The 205-nt window shown below is 57.6% G+C and overlaps 1 protein-coding gene across 1 annotated transcript in view; it reads right to left on the bottom strand.

The window, feature by feature from the left end:
* LOC104278883 (mitotic checkpoint protein BUB3-like) overlaps positions 1-157 on the bottom strand; it is a gene marked incomplete at its 3' end in the record, with an annotated part of 4,973 nt that extends 4,816 nt beyond the window's left edge. The window contains exon 1 of the mRNA XM_009875997.1: positions 149-157. Coding sequence (XP_009874299.1) covers positions 149-157 — 9 coding nt within the window. The remainder of the gene's footprint in view (positions 1-148) is intronic.
* Positions 158-205: the final 48 nt, after the last annotated feature.

The raw sequence follows: 205 nt of genomic DNA, 5'->3' as shown, positions 1-205 counted from the left end.
CTGGGCAGGTAGGAAATCAGTGCTTTTATAGCCGCTCTTAGCATGCTCTCGGCCGGCCGGCGAGCGTTCCTGGAGGCAAGCAGGCCGCTGCGTTGAAAACGCTGGGGAGGAGCAGCCCGCGCTTTCACGCAGAACACGTTACAAATACCGTTTTCATGTTGCACCCGTTCCTCTCGCTGCTCCAAGCGACGCCAAGGAAAAACTT

This window comes from Apaloderma vittatum, unplaced genomic scaffold (assembly GCF_000703405.1).
Source record: "Apaloderma vittatum isolate BGI_N311 unplaced genomic scaffold, ASM70340v1 scaffold16879, whole genome shotgun sequence".
Classification (NCBI taxonomy): Eukaryota; Metazoa; Chordata; class Aves; order Trogoniformes; family Trogonidae; genus Apaloderma; species Apaloderma vittatum.
Note: the sequence above shows the minus strand (reverse complement) of the source record. Positions and strands in the feature narration are given on the sequence as shown.